The sequence below is a fragment of the Bufo gargarizans genome, chromosome 1, assembly GCF_014858855.1.
Source record: "Bufo gargarizans isolate SCDJY-AF-19 chromosome 1, ASM1485885v1, whole genome shotgun sequence".
Classification (NCBI taxonomy): Eukaryota; Metazoa; Chordata; class Amphibia; order Anura; family Bufonidae; genus Bufo; species Bufo gargarizans.
The window spans coordinates 604,257,827-604,283,701 of NC_058080.1; the positions used below are offsets into that span (position 1 = coordinate 604,257,827).

Sequence of the window (25,875 nt, forward strand, 5' to 3'; positions counted from 1 at the left end):
AGAGCTAGGGCTGTTACAGGGCTTACCCTTTTGTTCATTCATGAAGTCGTTCTAGACTTCGTTGAATAACTTCAGTAATTGAATATTACAGTGAAAAACTTTAGAACCGAACTCTGCTTCGGGTTCCGAGTGGTACCTTCGAACTGAAGTCGAGTTTGGTTCCAAGGTTTTTCACTCTAATAATTAATTACTAAAGTTATTTGCGCAACTTCGTGAATAACAGACTTTGCCGCATCGGAAGCTGTATATTCTACTGTGAATCTCAGTATTATGATGGCCCCCTCTTTATTTTTAATATATTGTCCCCCTCTTTGTTATTAATATAATGGCCGCCTCTCCACTCTTATTACTATGCCATTCAGTACTCCTCCTCTTTCTGCCCCAGTACTCCCCCACCCCCATAGTGCCCCTGCAATTAGGTTAGGGTACATTAAAAAAAAATACTTACCGGTCTCCATCACAGCTTGTGGCGTCCCGGTGCAGGCGGTCACATACGCCTCACTGTGCCTTCCCACGCCGCGTCATCTTGCGAGATCCGACGCAGGAGGTCACAGACCTAGTGGCCTAAAGCCTATGAGGCATAACGAAGGGGACGGGAGCCTGGCGCCCCCTGCAATTTGGCGCCCGGGGCAACGGAATCCCCCACGCTACACCCCTAATTACAGTACCACGCTTGAGGACAGTGGGCTCTCATGAATGACCCATTCTACCACAAATGTTTGCACAGGCAGAATGCATGGCTAGTGGCTGGATTTTATACACCTGTGGCAATGGGACTAAATGAAGGTGAATTCCTTAAGCGGTGTTGCCCAGTACTTCTGTCCATGGACTACACCTCATTATAGTCCATTGGTGTCAGTGCTATCAGCTGTACAATGTGATTTCCTTCAGAATCCACAGTGCTAGTGTTCCCAGAACCTCATGAGGGTCCATTAGGCTTCCTCACATCTGTAACCAGAAGGAAAAGCTCTGCTCCTACCATGATGGATGACAGAAGCCAGTGACCCCATAATAAGTCAGGGGGTCCCTGAGCACTGGTGGTGCAGACTTGCCAATTCTCCTGCAGTCTCCCAGAAAAAGCGGAGACTCCAGGAAGAGCTGACAAAGTGGGTGACTTCAATGGTGCGGACGCTTCCTATCAGCAGCCATGGTGGGATGAGAACTTCTGAGGCTCTGGTCCCGCTTATTCGGGGGACAGGTGTGAGGAGAGACCACCTCATACAGCACTGGGCGGGTGGTGGGCAGTCACTGCACAGGAGGAAGGAGACCCCCCTTCTCCTGCTGACGTTGCCGGCTGTGAGGAGAGGACGGGGCGCTGACGTTTCCCAGATGTTGCCGCCGGACGCGCGGACGATGTACCGGGGGCTGCTCCTGCTGTGCTTCACCCTGTGCACGGTACCGGGGGCGGAGTGCTACAAGAAGCGCGGACCGGCCGTCACCCACAAGGTAATGCACAGCCGGGGACTATAGGTGGCTTCAGCCTGTGCACGGTACCGGGGGCGGAGTGCTACAAGAAGCGCGGACCGGCCGCAACCCACAAGGTACTGCACGGCCGGGGACTATAAGTGGCTTCAGCCTGTGGCGGGGCTCAGTGGAGACATGCCGGGGGCTCTTCTGTCCATGTACACAGCCATTTCCTGACATGGTAGTAACTTTCTCCAGGCCTCCTCACACTGGACATCACGGGCAGCAAGTCTGTGGTATTAGGGACTGCACTCTGACAGACCTCCCAAGTGTCCCTCTTTTGGAGGGACAGTCCATCTCTCCCTCTTTTTGATCTGATGTATACATTTCTATTATTCCATTCACAATATTGACCCAGAAAGTGACTCTGGTTCCTCTCTGTATATTTGAGCCCGTCTTGTATATTATTTCATTATTTGATGCAGTTGGGATTTTAGAACTTTTTATATTCAGATTACTTTTGCGCCATTTCGTAAGAGAAAACCTTTTGAAGTGTACAGCTGTGCAGGAAAATGCATCTTTCACACAATGAACCATAAGGGCTGTTTCACATGAGCGGATGCCGTGCGTGACATCCGCTGCGTGAATGACAGCCAAGACCTGATGCGGACAGTAGAGGCACGGGGCATTAACATGACTGATATTGCTCCGTGCCTCTCTGTGATCGCTTTACTACGAAATCACAGTGACAACTTTATCTCACTGTGATTTTGTAGTAAAGAGATCACAGAGAGGCACAGAGATTTATCAATCATGTTAATGCTCTGTGCTTCTGCTGTCCGCAGCGGGTCTTGGCTGTCATTCACGGAGCAGATGTCACGCACGGCATCCGCTCGTGTGAAACAGCCCTAAAGTGTCCCTCTTTGACCGTCCAAAAATTTGGGAGGTATGCCATGAGCTATTCTTCAGTGCAGGTTATTACAGGAACCCCTCCATGTACATCCGGAGAGGTCTGATAATCACCGCACGCAGTGTCGGACTGGGGTACCTAGGGCCCACCAGTAAAATTTAATTTGGGGCCCACCATACGGATACATTCAAATATAATAAATAATTTAACAAGTTTTTTATATGAACATAGGCAGGTTGAGGTGCTGTACATTGAATATATGTATGTAGTGCAGTAAATCTAATGTGTTATGTTCTACTTGTGCAGGAGGTGGAGGCTAGGGGCCCACCTTGCTCAGGGGCCCACCGGGGGATTCCCCTGTACCCCTGTGGGCCAGTCCGAGCCTGACCGCACGGTATATAAGAAGGAAAACTTGTACTGCAGCGGTCCTGTGTACATAATATGGCGAAGCTGCCATACCAGACCCAGCCTGCTGACAGGTGGGGTGCTGTTTTTAGAAGGAAGAAAAACACTCTCTTTATTTTCTAATCCTAGATAATCCCTTTAACATTTTAAATTGAATTTAAAGGGTTGTGCCAAGTTTTTTAGTGTCTGATTGGTGGAGCCCCAACTGCTAAGACAAGCACAGGCCCTGTAACCCTCTGTCGCCGGCACTCTCATAGAAAATGCCTTTTCTTGTCCGCAATTGCGGACAAGAATAGGACATGTTCTATTTTTTTGCGTAACAGAAGTGCGGATCCGGACAGCACATTACGGCCCCATTAACCTCTTAAGGACTTATGACGTACCGGTACGGCATGTTTCCCGAGTCCTTAAGGACCCATGACGTACCGGTACGTCATGTGTATTTCCGGTCACCGCCGGATCGGAACCCGGTGCCTGCTCAAATCATTAAGCAGGCACCTTGGCTAAATGCGCGGGGTCAATTCAGACCTGCGTTTCGTGGCTTTACCTGCGGTTTGCTCCGGCGTGTGGTGGTGCCATCGGGTCCCCATGCGGCTGTAGGGGGGACCCGATGGCATGGAAGGCAGCGCGATGCCTAAGGAAGGTGACGAGTCTGTGAGATCCAGCCCCCTGGATCTCACAGGCCGGAAGCTGTATGAGTAATACTCACTGTATTACTCATACAGCCAATGCATTCCAATACAGAAGTATTGGAATGCATTGTAAAGGATTAGACCCCCAAAAGTTCAGGTCCCAAAGTGGGACAAAAAATAGTGAAAAAAAAGTTGAAAAAATAAAGTTTTCCCCCCAAAAATTAAAAGTTTCAAGCAAAAATAAACAAAAATGTCATTTTCCCCAAATAAAGTTAAAAAAAATTGGTAAAAAATAGGGGGGGGGGGGTATACATATTAGGTATCGCCGTGTCCGTATCGACCGGCTCTATAAAAATATCACATGACCTAACCCCTCAGATGCACTGTAAAAATTTTAAAATAAAAACTGTGCTAAATAAACCATTTTTTGTCACCTTACATCACAAAAAGTGTAATAGCAAGCGATCAAAAAGTCACACGCACCCCAAAATAGTGCCAATAAAACAGTCATCTCATCCCGCAAAAATCATACCCTACCAAAGGTAATCGCCCAAAAACTGAAAAAATTATGGCTCTTAGACTTAACCCTTGCTTTGTAACTGAAAAAAAAAAAATTAAAATGGAAAATCTGGCAAAAAAGTGAAATTCTGAAATTGTATCTCTATTTTCCATTAATTCTTGTGGAACACCTAAAGGGTTAACACAGTTTGTAAAATCAGTTTTGAATACCTTGAGGGGTGTAGTTTATAGAATGGGGTCATTTTTGGGTGGTTTCTATTATGTAAGCCTCGCAAAGTGACTTCAGAGCTGAATTGGTCCCTAAAAATAGTTTTTTTGAAAATTTCTGAAAAATGTCATGATTTGCTTCTAAACTTCTAAGCCTTGTAACATCCCAAAAAATAAAATATAATTCCCAAAATGATCCAAACATGAAGTAGACATATGGGGAATGTAAAGTAATAACTATTTTTGGAGGTATTACTATGTATTATAGAAGTAGAGAAATTGAAACTTGGAAATTTGCAGTTTTTTACAAATTTTGGGTAAATTTGGTATTTTTTTATAAATAAAAATTCATTTTTTTAACTTCATTTTACCAGTGTCATGATGTGACGAAAAAACTATCTCAGAATGGCCTAGATAAGTCAAAGCGTTTTAACGCATCACCACTTAAAGTTGACACTGGTCAGATTTGCAAAAAATGGCCTGGTCCTTAAGGTGAAATAATGCTGTGTCCCTAAGGGGTTAAAATCCGCACCTGTTCCGCAAAATTGCGGAGCGGATGCGGACCCATTTTGCGGACGTGTGAATGGATCCTTAGATTGGTGGGGGTCCTACCACTGGGACCCCTTCCAATTATAAGAATGGAGACCCATACCCCTTGGGGACCCTGAAATGGACAGAGCGGTAGGTCAGGCGTGTGCGCAGCCGCTCCCCTCTTCTTTACAATATCTGTACACGGTGCAGATCACGCATGTTTTTTCATGCGAAAGAACCGCAGTGTAATACACTATAAGGCAAGTGAATGATATGAGACAAGTGTCATGTACAATTTGAGGGTCATTTATCAAACTAGTGTAAAGTAGAACTGGCTTAGTTGCCCATAGCAACCAATCAGATTCCTCCTTTAATTTTCCAAAGGAGCTGTGAAAAATGAAAGGTGGAATCTGATTGGTTGCTTTGGGCAACTAAGCCAGTTCTACTTTACACCAATTTGATAAATGACCCTCAAAGTGTACATGACACTTGTCTCATCTCATTCACTCGCCTTGTACCACCATTGTTTTTTTTTCTATGCAGAAATTGACCTGCGGTGTGAATTTTGAAACTCGCCGCATGTCATTTGTGTACATTTTTTTTTTGGGTGCAGATTTCACGCTTTTCAATGCAAAGGTGAGATCTGCTCCAAATCTGTAATAAAAACCTCAAGTAACACATTTGAATTTGGTGCGGAAACACACAGAAATCCTCATGAAAGTTAAGCCGGTGCCCATGTACAGGTAGCCTTACAGGAGCCCCAGAGACCGAGTGCAGTGGCTATTTCCGGAACTAGAGATGAATGTGACCGACCTGTTGCTGTCTTAAAAAAACAAGGGGATCCGCTCACTTCTGTTTCCCTCAGGACAGGTGCTCCAATCCAAAAATGAGTCACCCCTCAAAATGGTAAGTAAATATATAAAAAGAAAGGATTGGTCACTCTTACATGGAAATATAGGGTATTTGTTTTATTAATATTACTAATATAAGTTAAAATGCAAAAACAATAATATAAAATGCATAAGATAGAACAATCTCCTATATCTATTCTCTATTTGTAATGTATATAACAAAGACGATAATAATTTCAATGCTGGACAGAAAACAGTGTCACAGTGTCTCCACCTGGATTTGATAGTCTTATGTGGAAGACAAATTGATACAAATATTCGCCCAGTGATTTGGATACAGTTTCAGTTGAATAAATAAATCAGCTGTATAATGGTAGAGAATGAGTCTCTAATATTTGTGTCAAAGTCCATATATATGAACGAAATCCCACTCGTTGTTTCTGCTCCTTTTCTTGGTGTTATAGTATATGGCACTAATAGTCCATGCAAAATGCTTTGAAACACAGTGAGTATAGACGAATTGGCCGCTATAGGCCGATGTTGCACCGTATGCGTCTGCTGACTGATGTACTATATTTGTAAGAATTATCGCTGTATGTACAATTTCAGTCTTCACAGGCAATGTATTTGATCGGTGTTAACTGGATGTTATACCCACTGGGATAGTGGGCTTACCTTAGTTGAGGCCGTCGGATAGAGGTAAGGGCTTGAATGCGAGACCCTGCTTAGCTGGATCAGCCGGCGTCCCGGCTGTAGGGCTGCTCGCGTCCCACGTGTTCTCCGCGGGAAATTAGGTGTGACGCTTAGCGTCACACCTTTGGACGAATACCCCATCTTCTACCAAGTGCACTATAAAGAAAAAGAAATTCTTGGATCCATTGTTGAAATCATCGCAATACGTCATTTACCAGCGCTGAGAGAGAAGGACTTTGCATATCCGGTTCAAATTTCCCGCGGAGAACACGTGGGACGCGAGCAGCCCTACAGCCGGGACGCCGGCTGATCCAGCTAAGCAGGGTCTCGCATTCAAGCCCTTACCTCTATCCGACGGCCTCAACTAAGGTAAGCCCACTATCCCAGTGGGTATAACATCCAGTTAACACCGATCAAATACATTGCCTGTGAAGACTGAAATTGTACATACAGCGATAATTCTTACAAATATAGTACATCAGTCAGCAGACGCATACGGTGCAACATCGGCCTATAGCGGCCAATTCGTCTATACTCACTGTGTTTCAAAGCATTTTGCATGGACTATTAGTGCCATATACTATAACACCAAGAAAAGGAGCAGAAACAACGAGTGGGATTTCGTTCATATATATGGACTTTGACACAAATATTAGAGACTCATTCTCTACCATTATACAGCTGATTTATTTATTCAACTGAAACTGTATCCAAATCACTGGGCGAATATTTGTATCAATTTGTCTTCCACATAAGACTATCAAATCCAGGTGGAGACACTGTGACACTGTTTTCTGTCCAGCATTGAAATTATTATCGTCTTTGTTATATACATTACAAATAGAGAATAGATATAGGAGATTGTTCTATCTTATGCATTTTATATTATTGTTTTTGCATTTTAACTTATATTAGTAATATTAATAAAACAAATACCCTATATTTCCATGTAAGAGTGACCAATCCTTTCTTTTTATATATTTACTGTTGCTGTCTTCATTTGGTGGGCCTCGAGGGGTACAGGGTCCCTGTTCTCGTGATTTGAGGGAGTCCCAGCAGTAGGACCTGCACCAATCTAATAGTTATCCCCTGTCCTGTGGGTATCTTGTCACAATCGGAGCAGCGCAGCGGATACCAGCTCTGTCCACCACGCAGTGGGTGGAGCTACTGCAGAACAGCTTATCGGCAGGGGTGCGAGGTGTCAGACAGATAGAAGAATAGGCCATCACAGGGTTGGACCACCCCTTTAGACCGGGGTCTCCCATGGCCGATTATCTGTGGAATCGCCGTAGCAGATATGTGTGCGCCATACAGCACCAGCAGAATTTCAGAATTCCCATTCACACGCTGTGTATAAAAAAAGCAGCTGAAAAGGTCCAGCTGTGCGGACGTGAAATCCACAGCGTGCCAATTTATGCAGCGGATTTCACCTTCTGCGATGGAGAGGGTAAAAACCACATACAATACATGCAGCGTCGGTGCAGAAATGCGGCTAAATCCGCAGCGGAATTTTCCACTGGACTTTCGGCTATCTGCAGAAGGGGGAAATAATTTTCACACGGATTACTCTGTTTCCTCACTAAATCCGCACCATAATCCGTGCATTACTTCCTGTTTTTGATCCTTTTTTGCCCCAATCTCACCCTGTGCACTAAAAATCCGTATAAACAATTTACATGCTGCAGATTTAAAAAATCAGCATGACGGGTCAATTTCTGCACAGAAAAAAAGCAAAGTGTAAATCTCATTCGCTCTGCTGGTACTGTTAGTACTCTGCACAGAAATCAACATGGAAAAAAACGTGTGTAATCTGCATAGTGTGCACGTGGCCTTAAAGGGAACCTGTCACCTAAAAAAATGCATCTACAACCGCCAGCAGTACCTCGTAGTAGCCCGCAGCCTGTTAATAATCATATATTTCATCCTGTTGTCCGATGCTGCGTAAGTTAAAAAAAACGCTGTTTCATTCTCCATCAGCGCTATAGCGCCAGCCAGCTTGAAGTCAAGGGGGCAGCGGCCTCATTGCTTCAAGTCACGGTAACCACGCCCTCTAACCGTCCCCTCTTGCCTGAGAGTGACAGCCTGCAGTGCGGCCACGATTCCACAAGTCTAGGGTTATAACCCTAGGCAACAGATTAAAATGGGGGTAGATTTATCAAACTGCAGTAAAGGAAAACTGGCTGAGTTGCCCATAGCAACCAATCAGATTCCACCTTTCATTTTTCAGAGCCCCTTTGGAAAATGAAAGGTGGAATCTGATTGGTCGCTATAAACAACGAAGCCAGTTTTCCTTCACTGCAGTTTGATAAATCTCCCCCACGGTGGTAGAGATGTTACTTCGTACACGTGGAGATGTGGTTTCTGAGGTTTACCTCGCTCTCCTGGATAGACACTGAGGAGCTCTCTATTCCTGGAATGTCCACATTGATCTTCAGGGCAAACTGCGGACATTGTGAACAATGTGACCCTGAGCGTTCAGCTAGACCTCTGCTGGTTACCGGTGGGGTGTCACATTCAGTACAAGGCAGGCACACGATCACACCGCTCCATCACATTCCTCACAGTGGAGATCTTCCACCTACTGCCCATAAATGAGACATTGCTGGCTCCTTGTTTGTATGAAATGCCCCTTCTTGATCTCCTGTCATCTCGGTCTCTTTATTTTTAGGTTTTTTTCGACATAACAATAGGTGACAGAAATGCCGGACGCATTGTCATTGGTTTATTTGGAAAGGTGGTCCCAAAAACAGTGAAGAACTTTGTTACCTTAGCAACCGGAGAGGTAAGTACTACATTTTCTGCAGATTAGAGGACCTGTCCACTCTCCTGACATTAGGCCCTGCTTTAGGCCCTATTTATTTGAATAGGTCCACAAAAGATAGAACAGTTCCTATTCATGTCCGTTTTGCAGACAAGAATAGTCATTGTTACAATGGATCCGCAGAAAACCAGATGCAACATGGACGTCTTTCATATTTTGTTTCGGATCCCCATTTAGTGGACTGCAAAATACATACGGTTGTGTTTGATCAGTGTATGTGAGCCAAAACCAGGTGCAGGTCAAAAACACAGAACAGGTGCAAATCTTTCCCTTAGGGCTCATGCACAGGAACGTATTTTCTTTCCGCTTCCGTTCCGTTTTTTGAGCAGACCGTATGCGGAACCATTTACTTCAATGGGTCCGCAAAAACAACGGAAGGTACTATGTGTGCATTTTGTTTCCGTTCCGCAAGAAAGTTGTGCAAGTCCTATTATTGTCTGCAAATCACGATCCGAGGCCCCATTCAAGTCAATGGGTCCGCAAAATATACGGAACGCACACGGAACACATCTGTATGTCATCCGTATTTCATCTGTATTTTGCGGATCCATACTGTAGAAATGCTATGCCCAGCCCATATTGCTCATGTGTTTGGTGATTAATAAGTTACTGTTTCCGTTTCCAATCCGCAAAAAACGGATCGCATACAGAAACCATACGGATATGTTTTGTGGAATAACGGAACGGAAGAGGACTTAAATCACAGAAAAAAAAACCTCAGATACGGAACAACATATCCGTGAAAAACGGACCTCAAAACAACAACGGTCGTGTGCATGAGCCCTTAGGCAAGGGCTATACTGCAATAGGGATTGCCGCGGCAGTCTCAATGAATCCAGCCATGTTGTATTTTTTGCGACTGCCGCGGTGATCCCATTGATTTCTATGGGATCACCACTACTCATCAATCCGGGCCGTGACAGGTGTCGCAGTGTAGCCCTTGCCGTGTACCTTATCTCTGTGTAGGCTCCCCTCCTGGTTTTGGCTTACAATCACTGATCATAAATTCCAAATCCAAATTTTTTAGGAACTGGTTTAGTTCTGAAATGGCTTTGAGACGTCTATATATAAGAAAATCCCATAAATCACTCCATTTTAAAAACTGCACTCCTTACAATATTCAAAATGGCATTTAGGAAGTGTGTTAACCCTTTAGGTGTTTCACAAAAGTTAATGCAAAATGGAGGTAAAATTTTCAATTTTAATCCATTTTTTGGAACATAGGTGATAAATGAAAAATTCTATTTTTTCCAATAGTACATTGCTTCAGCCCAAATTTTTCTTTTTTGCAAGGGTTAAAGGAGAAAAAGCATAAAATCTGTTATACAATTTCTCTTGAGTACAGAAATACCCCAAATGTGGCTGTAAACTACTGTTTAGGGATACAGCCCTACTCACAAGTGAAGGTGCGCCATCTGGTTTTTGTAACATAGAATTTGTTGAAAAGGTTTGTAAGAGCCATGACTTTTAAAAAATTTTGTTGACTGAGCTGTGTGCGGGCTTGTTTTTTTGAGGGACAAGCTGTAATATTAAATGGTAACATTTTCGGATACATATTGTACTGAATTAAAACAGGGATCAAACCCTGAAAAGGTGAAGTCCTACAGTGGAACAAATATAAATGCCCAAAATTTTTTTCACCTTATATCACAAAAAGTGTAATTCCAAGCGATCAAAAAGACATATGTACCCCAAAATAGTACCAATCAAACCGTCATCTCTTCCTACAAAAAATGACACCCTACCTAAGACAATCGCACAAAAGATAAAAAAAAAAATATGGCTTTCAGAAAATGGAGACACTAAAACATGATTTATTTTTCTTTAAGAATGCTTTTATTGTGTAAAACTGAAATAAATGTAAAAAAAGACATATTAGGTATCACCACATCCGTAATCATCTGCTCTATAAAACTATCACATGACCTAACCCCTAAAAAATTAATAAATAACAACTGTGCCAAAAATGCAATTTTTGGTCACCATCACAAAAAGTGTAATAGCAAGCGATCTAAAAGTCATACACACCCCAAAATGGTACCAATCAAACAGTCATCTCTTCCCGCAAAAAATGAGACCCTTCTTAAGACAATCTCCCAAAAAAATAAAAAAACTATGGCTCTGAGAATATGGAGACACTAAAACATTATTTTTTTTGTTTCAAAAAAGCATTTATTGTGCAGAACTTAAATAAATAAAAAAAAGTATACATATTAGGGATTGCCGCGTCCAGAACAACCTGCTGTATAAAAATATCATATGACCTAACCCCTCAGGTGAATGTAAAAAATAAAATAAATAAACGGTGTCAAAAAAGCTATTTTTTGTCATCTTACATCACAAAAAGTACCAAGCGATCAAAAAATCATATGCACCCTAAAATAGTACCAATTAAACCGCCATCTCATACCAAAAAAATTAGCCCCTACATAAGACAGTCACCCAAAAAAAAAAAAACTATGGCTTTCAGAATATGGAATAAATGCTTTATTATGTAAAACTGAAACAAACAAACAAAAAAAGTAGTCATATTTAGTATTGTCGGGTCCGTAACAACCTGCTCTATAAAAATAGCACATGATCTAACCCAGTCATAGGCAAACTGCGGCTCTCCAGCTGTTGCAGAACTACAACTCCCAGCATGCAAAGACTGTCTACAGCTTTCAGCCTACAGCAGGGCATGGTGGGAGTTGTAGTTTTGCAACAGCTGGACAGCCGCAGTTTGCCTATCACTGATCTAACCTGTCAGATGAACATTGTAAAAAAAAAAAAAAAAAACTGTGCCAAAACAGCTATTTTTTGCTACCTTGCCTCACAAAAAGTGTAATATAGAGCAACCAAAAATCATATGTACCCTAAAATAGTACCAACAAAACTGCCACCTTATCCCGTAGTTTCCAAAATGGGGTCATTTTTTTGGGAGGTTCTACTCTAGGGGTGCATCAGGAGGTCTTCCAATGTGACATGGCAATTTAAAATTATCCCAGTGAAATCTGCCCTTCTGCACCCTACCGTGTGCCCGTACAGCAGTTTCTGTAAACTAGAGAATCAGGGTAATAAATATTAAGTTTTGTTTGGCTGTTGACCTTTGCTTTGTTACTGGAAAAAATGTATTAAAATGGAAAATCTGCCCAAAAAGTGAAATAATGAAATTTCATCTACATTTTCCTTTAATTCTTGTGGACCACCTAAAGGGTTAACAAAGTTTGTAAAATCAGTTTTGAATACCTTGAGGGGTGTCGTTTCTAAAATGGGGCCATTTATGGGTGGTTTATATTATGTAAGCCTCACAAAGTGACTTCAGACCTGAACTGATCCTTAAAAATTGGGCTTTGTAAATTTTCTTAAAAATGTTAAGATATTCTTCTAAACTTCTAAGCCTTCTAACGTTCCAAAAAAATAAAATGTCATTTACAAAATGTTCCAAACATGAAGTAGACATATGGGAAATGTAAAGTAATAACTATTTAATAATAACTTTAGGAGGTATTACTATCTGTTTTAAAAGCAGAGAAAATTGAAAGTTTGAAAAAAATAAAATAAATTTTTGGTAAATGTATTTTTTTATAAATAAAAATTTAATATTTTGACTCAAATTTACCACTGTCATGAAGTACAATATGTGACAAGAAAGCAGTCTCAGAATGGCTTGGATAAGTAAAAGCGTTTTAAAGTTATCACCACATAAAGTGACATGTCAGATTTGCAAAACAAATAGCCTGGTCCTAAAGGTGAAAAATGGCAGGATCCTGAAGGGGTTAAGGATAGGTAATCAATAATTAAGTCCTAGACAACTATTTTAAAGGGAGCCTGTCACCGGGATTTTGGGTATAGAGCTGAGGACATGGGTTGCTAGATACCCAGTCCCCATAGCTCTGTGTGCTTTTATGGTGTAAAAACAAAAAAATATTTGATACATATGCAAATTAACCTGAGATGAGTCCTGTACGTGAGATGAGTCAGGGACAGAACTCATCTCAGGTTAATTTGCATATGTTTCAAATATTTTTTTTTACACAATAGAAGCACACAGAGCTATGGGGACTGGGTATTGCGGATTTGCTAATGGCCATCTTGCAACCCATGTCCTCAGCTCTATACACAAAATCCCGGTGACAGGTTCCCTTTAAGGGCTTACTTTTACACTGGCTGAATATAGGCCATATGCCATCATGTAATAGCTTGATGTGCTGCTGACGATACTGTAATCGAGGCAGGACCTTTACAAATTATATGGGTCTGAGTTGGCCATTTACACCCAGAGATATTTTGTTGGGTTAGAACCATTAATTTCTCATCTTCCTGAAAAAAAAACTTTCCATTCCCCATAATGTAGTTGTCTTTCAGATGCTGATTAAATGCTTCATTCGAGGTGATTGACAGACAGAATTTTACGCATGTCAGATCAGCCACACACCAATTGGGTAGAAATTGGACAGATATCTGTATATGTCAGGGCAGTCGGTGCACTCATCGCTGTCTACAGAGAAAGTGTCCGAATGTTAAAGAGGACCTTTCACCAGAATAAAACTTCTAAACTATACAGACATGGAGAGTGGCGCCCAGGGACCCCCCTGCACTTACTGTTATACCTGGGTGCCGCTCCGTTCTCCCGGTATAGCCTCCGGTATCTTCATAGTTAGGCTCCACCCAGGGGAACCAGCCGGCGTCTCCTTCTCCCATGCTGTAGCGCTGGCCAATCACAGCGCTCAGCTCATAGCCTGAGAGGCTTTTTTCTCTCTCAGGCTATGAGTTGAGCGCTAGGATTGGCCAGCGCTACAGCATGGGAGAATGAGCCGACGGCAGGTTCCCCTGGGTGGAGCCTAACTATGAAGATACCGGAGGCTATACCGGGAGAACAGAGCGGCGCCCAGGTATAACAGTAAGTGCAGGGGGGTCCCTGGGCGCCGCTCTCCATGTCTGTATAGTTAGTTTAGAAGTTTTATTCTCTTTAAATAGATTATAGAATATGATGTGGAAAAATGGCTGAAGTCCATGAAACATGCTGACAGAGAAGCGCCTGTGTAATAGAAGGATAATATCAAGACCATCTGGCTCCCCATCCATCGCTTCTGTTTTTATTTAAAGGGATTCTGTCACCAGTTTTTGACCCCCACATTCAAAAATATGGTTATGTGCATGGAGCTCTTGTGATTCCTAATGTGGTCTTATAAGCTAAATCTGTAGGCTCATTTAGTGTAAAAAAACGTTTTATCTAACCTGTCATTCATCTCACTAAGGTGCCCAGGGGGATGCTCATGTCTTCCAGATGCCGCCCGCACCCGCCGCCGTTCGTGCCCAGCTCCTCCTTTGCTGTCATCAGCGCCGCCTCAGAATCCTTTGCTACTCCTCCGGCTCTCCTTCACTCCCCCCTCCTTCTTCTCTAACATCCCGCGCGTGCGCACAGGCCTGTGCCTGATGCGCCCGTGCGGACTTCTTCGTTCGGCTTCATTGAGCGAAGTGCGCATGCGCCGGCACTTCGCTCAACCTCCCGATGACCTGAACACTGGCGCCAGCCTTCAGGTCATCGGGAGGTTGAGCGAAGTGCCGGCGCATGCGCACTTCGCTCAATGAAGCCGAACGGAGAAGTCCGCACGGGCGCATCAGGCACAGGCCTGTGCGCACACGCGGGATGTTAGAGAAGAAGGAGGGGGGAGTGAGGGAGAGCCGGAGGAGTAGCAAAGGATTCTGAGGCGGCGCTGATGACAGCAAAGGAGGAGCTGGGCACGAATGGCGGCGGGTGCAGGCGGCATCTGGAAGACATGAGCGTCCCCCTGGGCACCTTAGTGAGATGAATGACAGGTTAGATAAAACGTTTTTTACACTAAATGAACCTACAGATTTAGCTTATAAGACCACATTAGGAATCACAAGAGCTCCATGCACATAACCATATTTTTGAATGCGGGGGTCAAAAACTGGTGACAGAATCCCTTTAATGCAAGGCGCTTATAATTACACTTGGATATTAGTGAAACTAGAGGCTGATTTTCTTTTTTCCATCCACATTTGTGCCCCATAACCTGCGTATTTCAGCCCGGAATGAGCGCTGATAGACTATAAAATAAGGTGATCTGTGATAGTTTAAAGCACCTTTCACCCAGGACGATGCATACTGTATGTGGAATGAGCATTAGTACAATCGTTCGGTCTCCATACAGATTGCACATTATTACTAGGGATGAGTGAATTGACTTTGGTACAGCCGAAGTTGATTCGCTAAAAACTTTGTTCTAATACTGTATGGAGTTCCCACTACGTACAGTATTACAATGTATTGGCTCTGATGAGCCGAAGTTATTAATTCACAAAGTCGCATGAGACTTTGTGTAATAACTTTGGGAATGAAATATTACTGTAAAAAACCTTGGTGCCGAACTCAGATTAGGTCCCCAGTGGTACCTTGGAACCAAACCCGAGTTTGGTACCAAGGTTTTTTATAGTAATAATTAATTCCCAAAGTTATTACATGAAGTCTCGCACCACTTAATAATTGCCCTGTTTACAAGGGCCAATGATCAGGAACGAGCGTTCTTATGAGCACTAGGTTTGGATAATTATTGACCCATGTAAAAGGCTTAAAGGAGTTGTCGTATCTCAACATTTATGGCATCATGCTAGGATATGCTACAAATGTCAGATAGGTGCAGGTCCTACCTCTGGGATTCGCTTCTGTATCCCGAAAGGGGCCCCCCAAGTGAAAGAGAGCACACTGCACATGCACAGAGTCCTCTCTATTCACTGCTATTGGACTTCCAAAAATAGCCGAGCAAGCATACTATTTTCAGAAGTGCCATAGCAGTGAATGGAGAGCAAGCATGGCCGCCTCTCCGTTCAGCGCTATGGGACTGCCAGAGATAGCAGAGCCAGCTATTTTCAGAACTCCCATTGCTGTGAATGGACGGTGGACACACATGCTCAGCTTCTCTCTTCACTTCAAGGGCCCCATTCTGGAAAAAGGAGCGGATCCCAGAGGTGAGACACACACTTTCCTTACATATGATACAATACCAGTTTATTGATCCTCAGGGGAAATTGCATTGCGAAATACAGCAGCTCACGGATTCCAACAGATACAGTGTACACAAGATATGCAGTTGCAAGCCGTTGCACACATTTATTCACGATATGTTTACTGTAGGTTGGACCTCCCTTCCCGTCCAGTTAACCTTACTAGATAACGCCTTGTCATAAATGGAAATTGCCATGGGTAGGAATGATTTCCTGTACCTGTAGGTTGCATCGGAGACGTACATATTGATCACTAAACAAGCTACATTGTCCCATTACCAGTCTGTGCAGAGGGTGCTTAGCGTTTTCAGCTATTCTACCAAGCTTTTTCAGCATCCTTTTCTCCACTACACTGTCAAAGCTCTCTAAACGGTGGCCGATCACACTCACCGCCTTCCTGATTAACTTAATTTGCTTTCTCTTGTCGCATACACCTATTCAGGTTACCCAAGTCGCCACCACAAAGAAAAGTACACTAGCCATGAGTGCTTGGTAGAACATCTCTAGCATCTTGCTACACACATTAAAGGACCTCAGCCTCCTAAGGAAGTACAGCCTGCTTAGTCCCTTCTTATAAACACCGTCAACGTGCAACTTCAAGTTCAACTTATTATCGACCGGCAGGCCCAGATATTTGTAGGTCTCCACGGATCTCCTGGCCATCAGTTGTTAGTGGTGCACAGTTGACCTTATCCCGACCAAATTTTATTCTCAGCTGCTTGGTTTTTGTGACATTGATGACCTAGCCATTAGATGCACACCATTCTACGAACCCGTCTACCACCCTTCTATACTCCTATTCACATCCCTCCTTTATGCAGCCAACTATCACTGAATCATCTGAGTACTTCTGTAAGTGGCAGAGCTCACTGTTGTATTAAAAATCAGCCTTATACAGCGGCCTATACTGCACCACTGGGTCTCAAATTTAAACTTACCCCAGCGTACATATTGTGGTCTATTGGTCAGGTAGTCCATGACCCATGTCCTTAAGTGATCTGTGATCCCCGGTTTCATAAGTTTCGAAGGTGATCCTTACTTAATTCCCTCTCTCCGTCACATAAGACAGTACCTTGTGTAGCACATATATGACTGCATCCTCTACTCCAGGCATCCTCAAACTGCGGCCCTCCAGCTGTTGCAAAAATACAACTCCCAGCATGCCCGAACAGCCTACAGCAGGGCATTGTGGGAGTTGTAGTTTTACAACAGCTGGAGGGCCACAGTTTGAGGATGTCTGCTCTACTCCAACCTATGGTTTTTAGGCAAATTGGAGGAGGGCCAAACCTGGACTGATTCAGGTTGTTCTCAGAAGGAGCCTTTCAAGCACTTTCGTGATCTATGATGTCAGTGCCACTTGAAGGTAATCCTATGGAATTGTCTAGCTACCCTCGGAATGGGTACGATGCATGATGTCTTCCACAGGGTTGGTACCGTCATAGTCTCCAGGCTCAAATTAAACAGGTCAGCTAGTACCCCACACAACTGGTCACCGTCAACTCGTACAATCTCCACAGTTGCTTCCTTAGTCATCTCCTTGCAGGCCCCCTACTCCTTCCCCACCCTAATGGACTGCACATTTATGACATGTTCTACTGATAAATGTTGAAAAGGGAATGCCCCTCTAAGTCCAATGAACAGGCACCCACTGATTTCCTCAGAAGAACTTCTTGCTCTGCATTATATTAAGTGCATTACAATTAATGTGTTTAATCTGTTTCTTCATTTTAGAAAGGTTATGGCTATAAAGGCAGCAAGTTCCACAGAGTTATCAAAGACTTTATGATTCAGGGTGGAGATTTCACAACTGGTGATGGCACCGGAGGTACAGTTTTACATATTTCAGCACCAACATCTTTTTGTTTCTCATGAATAAAATGAGCTTCTAAGGAGAATTTAGTAAGATGTGTTCACATAGAGTACAGATATAGGGGGTAATGTGCTAACGTTCTTTTTTTTTGTGTAGAAAAGTCGCACGTTTTGTTGCAAGTGTGCTTTTTGACAAAATTTGCAACTTTTTAGTTTTTTTCTGACACCTTTACCACATCTCAAAAAAAGATGTCTGGGAGCTGTGCAGCCTGACTCACTAAGGCTACTACTACTAGGTTGACAATTTCTGATTTCTGTGGCTCACTTTTTGGCTTTGCTGAATAGAATCATCTCATCCTTCGAGAGTCGTTTTTACTAAATGGCCCCAGCGTGTGGGGGTGAGTTACTAACAGCTCTTCTAGAAGCCAAGATAAGACACAGGTAAGGCTCTGTGTGCATGTCCCCAGTCATTTCCTGGTCCCTGGTAGGGGCTATACATCACTTCCTACAGACCCTTAACCACCTCCCATCCGCCCGTTGACTATAAATGTCCGGGAGGTGTTCTCTATCTCTGAATGGACGTTTCTGAACGTCGATTCAGAGATCGCAGCTGCACGCTAATCGTGCAGCTGCAGAGCGGGTTGCCCGCTGTCAGTGACAGCAGGGCAACCCTTAAAGAAGGCAGGGACAGTTCCCACGTGTCCCTGCCTTCTAGATAGCTGTATACACAGCGCTCGCAGAGCGCTGTGTATACAGATCAGGAAGCGCTATGGGAGCGCGCTGGGGAGTGCAGGAGCTGTCGGGTCTTTCACAAACCTCGATCAGCCCTGCACTGAGGCTGTACACAGTGCTGTATTCTGCTGTACAGCCTCTCTGGGGGGTGTATTTCCCCTGTAACTGGGGCTATTATGTCAGCCCTAGTTACAGGAGAAATCAATAGTGAAAAAAAAAAAAAAAAAAAGGTTTCATATTAGTAAGGAATAAAAAAAATTAAAAAAGTTAAAAATAGAAAAAAAAAAAAAAAAAAAGACATATTTGGTATTGCCGCTTTCATGACGGTCGGCTCTATAAATATATCACATGATCCACTCAGTCCGATAAACACCATAAAAAAAATAGAAACTGTCAAAAAAAGCCATTTTTGTCACCTTACATCACAAAAAGTGCAACACCAAGTGATCAAAAAGGCGTATGTCCCACAAAATGGTACTAATAAAACAGTCACCTCATCCCACAAAAAATTAGCCCCTACATAAGAAAATCATTTAAAAAATTAAAAAACATAGCTCTCACAACATGGACACAATAAAACATCATTTGTATGTTTCAAAAATGCTATTATTGTGTAAAACTTAAATAAATAAGAAAAAGTATACATATTAGGTATCGCCACTTCCGTAATGATCTCCTCTATAAAAAATGTCACATGACCTAACCCCTCAGGTGAACGCTGTAAAAATAAATAAATAAAAACTGCTAAAACAACCAATTTTTTGGTCACCTTGCCCCATAAAGTGTTATAATGAATAATCAAAAAATCATATGTACCCCAAAATAGTACCAATAAAACTGGCACCTTATCCCCAAGTTTCCAAAATGGGGTCACTTTTTGCAAGTTTCTACTGTAAGGGTGCATCAGGGGGGCTTCAAATGGGAGATGGCATTCAAAAACCAGTTCAGCAAAATCTGCCTTCCAAAAACCATGTGGCGCTCCTTTTCCTCTGCGCCCTGCCGTGTGCCCTTACATCGTTTACGACCACATGTCGTAAAGGTGAAATATATTGACTCAAATTTATGACTATCATGAAGTACAATGTGTCACGAGAAAAATCTCTGAATGGCTTGGATAAGTAAAAGCGTTCCAAAGCTATTACCAGATAAAGTGACATATGTCAGATTAAGCCTGATCAGGAAGGGGGCAAATGGCCCGGATGTGAAGTCGTTAAAGAGGACCTGTCACCCCTCCTGACATGCCTGTTTTAATAGCTTCATGTATTCCCCATGTAATAATTCTGGAGCATCTATTCTTATGTCTGTATGTTGTGCCGTTCCTTTATTATTTCTACTAGAAGTTATGAATGAATTGCTAGCAGTCTGCAGTAAGGGTACAGAGGGGTGGTAACAAGTTGGGGGGTGTACCTGCACAGTCTGAAAATGCAGACTGCTAGCAGACTGTACCCTTACTGCAGACTGCTAGCAATTCATTCATAACTTCTAGTAGAAATAATAAAGGAACGGCACAACATACAGACATAAGAATAGATGCTCCAGAATTATTACATGGGGAATACATGAAGCTATTAAAACAGACATGTCAGGAGAGGTGACAGGTCCTCTATACCATATATTTCAGTTTTCACACTGGCTGCTAGTGGTTTACTGCCAACTCTATTGTCCTGAAAGTGGCCTAAATAAGGCAATAGGATACATTATGTACACAGACAAGACCCTCATTGAAGGGGGTGTATCATTCCCTTCAGATTTATTTCAGCACACACACCACACATAGGCAACACAGGAAGGGTAGGTTTCCAACATAGTTGCCTCCAGGTAGTCATAAGTAACAAACACATCATCATTTCTCTTCTATGGATTTACCTCTTATTGATGAAAATGAAATCAAATACAGTATGTGTGACAATCCACAACTTTGATTTTGTTCCTTCGCAGACGTTCTGGTTTGTATTTGAGTCCTTTAACATGGCCAATTTTTTCCCCAAAACAAGCACCGATCGACAGTACAAAAAGCAGCTCAGTGCTCGTTTAAAGGGGTTGTGCCATGAAGACAACGTATCCACAGGATAGAGGATAAGTGTCCCATCAGCAGGAGTCCGACCACTGGGGTCCCGTTCTCTGGATGGTGCAGCCGGCACACATGCACACTGCCACTACTTTCCGCTGTATGGAGCTGCTGGAGATGGAAGAGCGCTTGTACTCTGCTATCCCGGCAGAGCGGTGGACATGGATGTATGTCTGTCACTCCTTACAAATAGCGAGCCACCCGTTCTCGTAATTGGTGGGGGCACAACAGTCAGACCACCTCTGATCAGGCACTTATCATATATCCTGTGGATAACTTGCCTTCATGGGACAACCCTTTTAAGACCTTACAAGGGCAGATATTTGCTTGAACTGACTGCTGCATGACCGTTCGTTCACTGCTTACATGTTCATTTGCATTATTGTCAGCAGCCCTTCCCCTGTTTACATAGCACTATGCTGCTAACTAATGAGCATTTTTAGCATCGTACTCGGCAGTGATTGGGCAAATGATGTTCCTACAGATGTTTGTTCCCAACCATTGCCCTATGTGATTTGGTTTTTTTTGGGGGGGGGGGGGGGGGGGGGATTTGAGGGGGGCTGTCAGTCTTGACATCAGACTACAGACACAGGGGCAATCTCTTTAGGCTTTGACATTCTTCCTAAACCAGCAGTTCAATAAACAATAAATGTTCCTGGAATTTCCTTTGCTAATGGCAGCACATTCTGGAAGCAACTGTTTAATGATATATTACGGGTGTACTTTATACACCCTATTACAACCCCTTACAGTTCCAAAATAGAGCGCCTATATAAGGCTACTTTCACACTAGCGCTTTTGCTGGATCCAGCAGGGTTCAGCAAAAACGCTTCCGTTACTGATAATACAACCATCTACATCCTCTATGAACCGATCCAGTTGCATTATCTTTAACATCGCCAAGACGGATCAGTCATGAACTCCACTGAAAGTCAATGGGTCAAAAGTGTCATCCCCATTGACTTGCATTGTCTCTTGCTCCGCATCCCAGGACGGAAAGCAAACCACAGCATGCTGTGGTTTGCTCTCTGGTATGAGAACGGAACGGACTGCATTTTGGAGCATTCCATTCTATTCAGTTAGATTTTTTCCCTATTGACAATGAATGGGGACAAATCGGAAGCGTTTTTCTCCGGTATTGAGACCCTATGACGGATCTGAATACCGTAAAATATTAACGCTAGTGTAAAAGTAGCCTAAGTCCACAGCACCCTACTTCAGTATGCCTCAGACTCTGCATAAAAATAGTGCCATGCACCATCAGATGGCGGTATTATGGAAGTATTCTTTAGAAGCACTGCTTCCTGGGGAGACTATTTCCATAATAACGTCGCCTTACAGTGGCACATGGAGCTCCTATAAGACTGGACGCAGCCTGACTTGATTGCAGCCAACTAGCTACTGTACTTATAATTATTCATTTCATTTGAACAAATGTTTAAAAGGGGTTTCCCAAGATTTTATAACAGGTTATCAGTATCTGATCGGTGGGGGTCCGACACCTGGGACACACACTGATGTTGCTATTTGAGAAGGCACCAGCGCTTGCAGTAGCGCCACAGCATTCTCTCAGCTTAGTCTAGGGCTAGGCCATATGGTGTTATGTTCATCAGTCACATTGGCCTAGGCGCACCTCAGCCCCATGATGAATGGGGGATGAGCTGCCATATGAAGCACAGCCGCTATCAAATGTACGGCGGTGTGCTTGGTGAGCTAGTGCCTTCTCAAACAGGAAGTGGATGAGCGGGGGTCCCGGGAGTCGAACCCCCACCGATCAGATACCGATAACCTAGTAGTAAAGTCTCAGAAAACCCTTAAACCCGGAAAAGTATAGAAAATGCAGTGATTGCATTTATTTTACTTTATTTTGTTCATGCAATTGCTTGTTTCTATAGACAGCTTCCACTTTACACATATTACCCCATTCATTCTGCTGCTATTGGGGTCTACATAATAAACTATGTAGGTATAAGTATTATTGTACGGATAGGAGCAAGATATTGCTGCAAAACATATGCAAAGCAAGTGATAAATTGCCAATTGATCATGTGTTGCAGGAAAAAGCATCTACGGAGACGAGTTTCCAGATGAGAACTTTAAGCTGAAGCATTATGGTATCGGTTGGGTGAGCATGGCAAATGCTGGGCCAGATACCAATGGGTCACAGTTCTTTATTTCCACAACTCGACCCTTATGGCTGAATGGAAAGCATGTTGTGTTTGGCAAAGTCATAGATGGCATGGTAAGGAAGAATTATGCGGCTTTCTGTCTTGTAAAACCCATTACCACAGCTTCATAGAACTTAGACAAGGGCGACAGTGGTGTATCTTGGTTTTGTGCTGCCCTAGGCGAGACTAAACTCGGGCACCCCCCTAATATAAATTTGACCCACCCCTTCCTGTCAAGGCCAAACCCCTTTCTCTCTAAACCCCACCCCTTCCTATGTGCCATCCACAGATCCCCCCTAAAGAGTGCCATCCACGGATCCCCCTCCCCTAAATAGTGCCATCCACGGATCCCCCTCCCCTAAACGGTGCCATCCACAGATTCCCCCCCCTCCCCTAAACGGTGCCATCCACAGATTCCCCCCCCTCCCCTAAACGGTGCCATCCACAGACTCCCCCCCCTCCCCTAAACGGTGCCATCCACAGACTCCCCCCCTCCCCTAAACGGTGCCATCCACAGATTCCCCCCCTCCCCTAAACGGTGCCATCCACAGATTCCCCCCCTCCCCTAAACGGTGCCATCCACAGATTTCCCCCCCCCCTCCCCTAAACAGTGCCATCCACAGATTCCCCCCCTCCCCTAAACGGTGCCATCCACAGATTCCCCCTCCCCTAAACGGTGCCATCCACAGATTCCTCCTCCCCTCCCCTCCCCTAAACGGTGCCATGCACAGATTCCCCCCCCTCCCCTAAACAGTGCCATCCACAGATTCCCCCCCCCTCCCCTAAACAGTGCCATCCACAGATTCCCCCCCTCCCCTAAACGGTGCCATTCACAGATTCCTCCTCCCCCTGACGCTCACAGGAAAACATTTAAAAACAAATCAGTAGCCTAAACTTTATTCATTAGTGATGTCTTACTGTATACCTTACTCTGTCTTTCAGCTTCGGTAACAGCAGGCAGTGCGGGCAGGCGGCGCTCACTCACTGACGTCACGCGCCTGCTCCTCCCACTAGGCGGCGCAGGAGCGTGACGTCAGTGAGTGAGCGCCGCCCGCCCGCACTGCCTGCTGTTACCGGAGCTGAAAGACAGAGTAAGGTATACAGTAAGACATCACTAATGAATAAAGTTTAGGTTACTGATTCGTTTTTAAATGTTTTCCTGTGAGCGGCGGGGCCCTGTATATTCTAACCCCCAGGCAAGCGTCCCTGTCACCATGGGAACGCCTGGGGGTTAGAATATACCATCGGATTTGTGTTTTCACGCTCTCACTGAGAGCGTGAAAACTCAGATCAGATGGTATATTCTAACCCCCAGGCAAGCGTCCCCGTCACCATGGGAACGCCTGGGGGTTAGAATATACCATCGGATCTTCTGAATATACCGGAGGCAGATGAGACTGATGGGACAAGGGGCAAACAAGGGATTTTGCCGCCCCATTGGCAAGTGACGCCCTAGGCAAATGCCTTGTTTGCCTCGTGATAGATACGCCCCTGAAGGGCGATGAGACTAAAAGTAGGCAGACATACTGTATCTGTATATAGAGATTTAGTGATGCTACTCGTGTATCACATACTGCACATTTTAAGGGGTTGTGCCAAGTATGAAAGCATCTCCTAGCCATAAGATAGGGAATAACTGGTGGGAGCCCGAGAATTGGGATCCAGTGACATGCTGTGGATATGGGATAACTTTCATATTGGGCACAACCCCTTTAGGCTAATTTCACAGAAGCGAGTTTTCTGTCTCGATGTGATCCAAGTAGCGAACGTAGAATCCTGGCCCATTCATATCACTGGGTGGGCGCAGCATGCGGTATATTGTGCATTTTACATGCACCCTGGCGCCATTGAGGTGAATGGGATTTGCATGAAAAACAGAAGGCATCCGGATGCAATGGGATGTTCACTGATGGTTGCCATTAGATGTAGATTGTTATTCTTCACGCAAATGAAAAAAGCATGCAATCAGGATGGAAAAAACACTGAACGCAATCGCAGAAAAAACTGCGTGAACTTGCATGCAAAACCATCAGGTTTTCCCTGAAGAGACTCTCACACTATCCGCATCATTCGTGCGAAAACATCCTTAAAGCTCCATGTCAATTTAATATATAGATGTGTTAAGTGGAAACTCCGGATAAACTCTGCATCTGAAGGAATATGTGCTTCTAGTGATTTGGTTGTATCGGTCACCCTGATAATATACCGTATGTCTTCTTTTCTTTTTCAGGCTGTGGTACATGGCGTAGAGCTCCAGCCGACAGATGAAAGAGATCGCCCTTTACAGGACTGCGTCATTGTGAACAGCGGAGAAATCATAGTGAAGGAGCCATTTGTGGTGGAAGTGGATGACTGGAAAGATTAGGAGTATAGAAAATAATAGGAGAAGCTTTTCATACATAATTTTTTGTATAGGATGACCAATAAATGTAAATATGTTTCTCAGGTCTAGTAAAGTGTCCTTCACTATTATAAACCCACCCAGAGGTGCTGGACGCAGCTAGGAATAGTCCTCTAGCACTAGCCACTGTTCTTAGCAGTTTCTTCACACCGGGTACATGTTACTTCTCATATACCTAAACCTGCAGGAAGGGAGCTTCACTGCATGTTCTGACTTTGTGGCTGGTACAGATACTAGTAGTTTCTGAGCAGGGGCGTAGCTAAAGGCTCATGGGCCCTGGTGCAAGAGTTAGACTTGGGCCCCCCTTCCCTCAGTGCTTTGTCTGTCTTCTTATGCAGCACAAGGGTATTTGGGCCCCCTCAGGCTCCTGGGACCGGCAGCGACTGCTACTTCTGCACCCCCTATAGCTACGCCCCTGTCTCTGAGTGCCTAGAGTGCTTGCCTGGAGTCTAATACATGTATACTTGGTTGAGACGAGCATTTACATGTTTCTTAAAGGGAACCTGTTACCTCTAAAACCAACATCATTACCTTACAGTAGCCCCCAGTGTGTTCCCAATGATGTTTTTCATTCTTTTATCGGTTGCTGCATACTGTAAAAAAAAAAACACAGTTTTAACCGCCTAACGCAGATCTGCGGTCCGGAGGCGGCAGCTCTGCGCAGAGTGACGCATATACGCGTCATCTCGCGAGAGCCGAGATTTCCTGTGAAC

The 25,875-nt window shown here is 44.0% G+C and overlaps 1 protein-coding gene across 1 annotated transcript; it reads left to right on the forward strand.

Moving 5' to 3' along the window:
• The first annotated feature begins 1,188 nt into the window (after positions 1 to 1,188).
• Positions 1,189 to 25,207, forward strand: PPIC (peptidylprolyl isomerase C). Its single transcript, XM_044275884.1, has 5 exons — positions 1,189 to 1,446; positions 8,821 to 8,934; positions 17,716 to 17,809; positions 22,651 to 22,835; positions 24,992 to 25,207. The coding sequence occupies exons 1-5, from the start codon at positions 1,330 to 1,332 to the stop codon at positions 25,124 to 25,126; spliced, it is 645 nt and encodes a 214-aa protein (XP_044131819.1). The 5' UTR covers positions 1,189 to 1,329; the 3' UTR covers positions 25,127 to 25,207.
• The last annotated feature ends 668 nt before the right edge of the window (positions 25,208 to 25,875 follow it).

Excerpts from the sequence above, each read along its gene's own strand:
- PPIC (XM_044275884.1), top strand. The coding sequence starts at position 1,330 with ATGTTGCCGCCGGACGCGCGGACGATGTACCGGGGGCTGCTCCTGCTG. Across the intron at positions 1,447-8,820 it reads GACCGGCCGTCACCCACAAG|GTTTTTTTCGACATAACAAT; the intron begins GTAATGCACAGC and ends CTTTATTTTTAG. Across the intron at positions 17,810-22,650 it reads AACTGGTGATGGCACCGGAG|GAAAAAGCATCTACGGAGAC; the intron begins GTACAGTTTTAC and ends CATGTGTTGCAG.